The 1,646-nt window shown below is 57.5% G+C and overlaps 1 protein-coding gene across 1 annotated transcript in view; it reads right to left on the bottom strand.

Annotated features, from left to right (window-relative positions):
- The window catches only part of FRMD6 (FERM domain containing 6), a gene marked incomplete at its 5' end in the record, with an annotated part of 4,682 nt that overhangs the window by 1,975 nt on the left and 1,061 nt on the right, over positions 1–1,646 (bottom strand). The window contains 3 exons of the mRNA XM_010077976.1: positions 3–126; positions 1,134–1,308; positions 1,488–1,556. Coding sequence (XP_010076278.1) covers positions 3–126; positions 1,134–1,308; positions 1,488–1,556 — 368 coding nt within the window. The remainder of the gene's footprint in view (positions 1–2; positions 127–1,133; positions 1,309–1,487; positions 1,557–1,646) is intronic.

Consider the following 1,646-nt stretch of genomic DNA (forward strand, 5'->3'; position numbering starts at 1 on the left):
GCCGGGCCAGGCGGTTGGGGGGGATGCTGCCGGCGCTGCTGCCGCTGGCCCGCGAGCGCTTCTCCAGCTGCTCCATGTCCAGGTCCAGGGTGTCGCTGATGTAGGACTCGCGGTACTGCTTCTTCTCTGCCGGGCCAGCGGCACGCCGTCGGCACGCGGCAGCCAGCACCCCACCCTCCATGGACCCCCCTTCCCCGCACCCAGGGACAATGTCACCCAAGCCCAGCGGGGTGACACAGCAGGAGCCAGCCCTGTCCTGGTGGCACTTGGGGATGATGGGGTGGGGAGAGTCAAAGTTGGTGTGCTCTGTGCTGTGCTGTCCCTCCAAAGGAGGAGGAGGAGGAAGAGGAGGAAGAGGAGAAGGAGGAGGAGGAAGAAGAGGAGGAGGAGACAGAAAACAAGGAGGAAAAAAAAGAGGAGGAGGAGGAGGAAGAAGATGAGGAGGAAGAAGAAGATGAGGAGGAGGATGAAGAAGATAAGGAGGTCAAGGAGCAGGAAGAAGAAGAGGAGGAAGAGGAGGAGGATGAGGAAGAAAAGGAGGTCAAGGAGGAGGAAGAAGAAGGGGAGGAAGAGGAGGATGAAGGAAAAGAGGAGGAGGGGAAAGAGGAGGAAGAGGAAGAAGAGCAAGAAGAAGAGGAGAAGAAAGAAAATGAGGAGAAGGAAACAAAGGAGGTAGAGGAAAAAGAGGAGGATGAAGATAAGGAGGAAGAAGAAGAGGAGGAGGAGGGAAAAGAGGAGGAAGAGGGAGAAGAGGAACAAGAGGAGGAGAAGAAAGAAAATGAGGAGGAGAAGGAAACAAAAGAGGTGGAGGAAGAAGAGGAGGATGAAGATGAGAAGGAAGAAGATGATGAGGAGGAAGAAGATGAGGAGGATGAGGAGGACAAAGAAGATGAGGACGATGAGGAGGGGAAAGAAGATGATGGGGAGGAGGGGAAAGAGGAGGAAGAGGAAGAAGAAGATCTTACGCTTGCACAAGGGCTTTCTGAGCTTGGAGACAGGACACGGGGCACTGGGAAGCGTTGCGTCGAGGCACTGGGAGGAACTGGGCCATGAGGGACGGCAGTGGGGCTCATGCCCATCCCTAAGCAGCCTGGGGGGGGTCTGTGGGATGCACACCCCAGGGAAGCACTTACCCTCGTTCTCCTCCAGCCTGCGGACCTGGCGCAGGACGGGCTGCAGGTTCATGTAGAGCCGGTGGCTGCTGCTGAGCAGCTGCAGGAGGTGGCGGGAGCGCAGCGGGCAGCCCGTGTAGTAGATGAGTTTCCTGGCTGAGGGCAGCCCGTCCGGCAGGATCTCAAACTTCTTACCCTGAGTGGGATAGGGGAAACATCAGTCCCAGAAAGAAAAAACACTCTAATTCTCACCCAGTCTTGCTGCAGCCCATCTCTTAACCCCCCAGATTGCAATCACTCCAAGGTCTGCGCCCGTGCCCAAAGCAGAGCCCAGGAGCGACACGGGCAGAGATGCTCGGGGACAGTGACACTCACCACAAACACCAGTTTGCCCACATTTGTCCAGGGGAAATCGTAGAGGAGTTGCTTTTCTTCATCCGAGTTCTGCAAAAAGAAGAGAGGACAGCTGGGGTGAGGATGCGGGCAGGGGCTGCGGGCAGGGGCTGGGGGCAGGGGCTGGCCCTCTCTGCCCGG

The sequence above is a fragment of the Pterocles gutturalis genome, unplaced genomic scaffold, assembly GCF_000699245.1.
Source record: "Pterocles gutturalis isolate BGI_N339 unplaced genomic scaffold, ASM69924v1 scaffold21683, whole genome shotgun sequence".
Lineage (NCBI taxonomy): Eukaryota > Metazoa > Chordata > Aves > Pterocliformes > Pteroclidae > Pterocles > Pterocles gutturalis.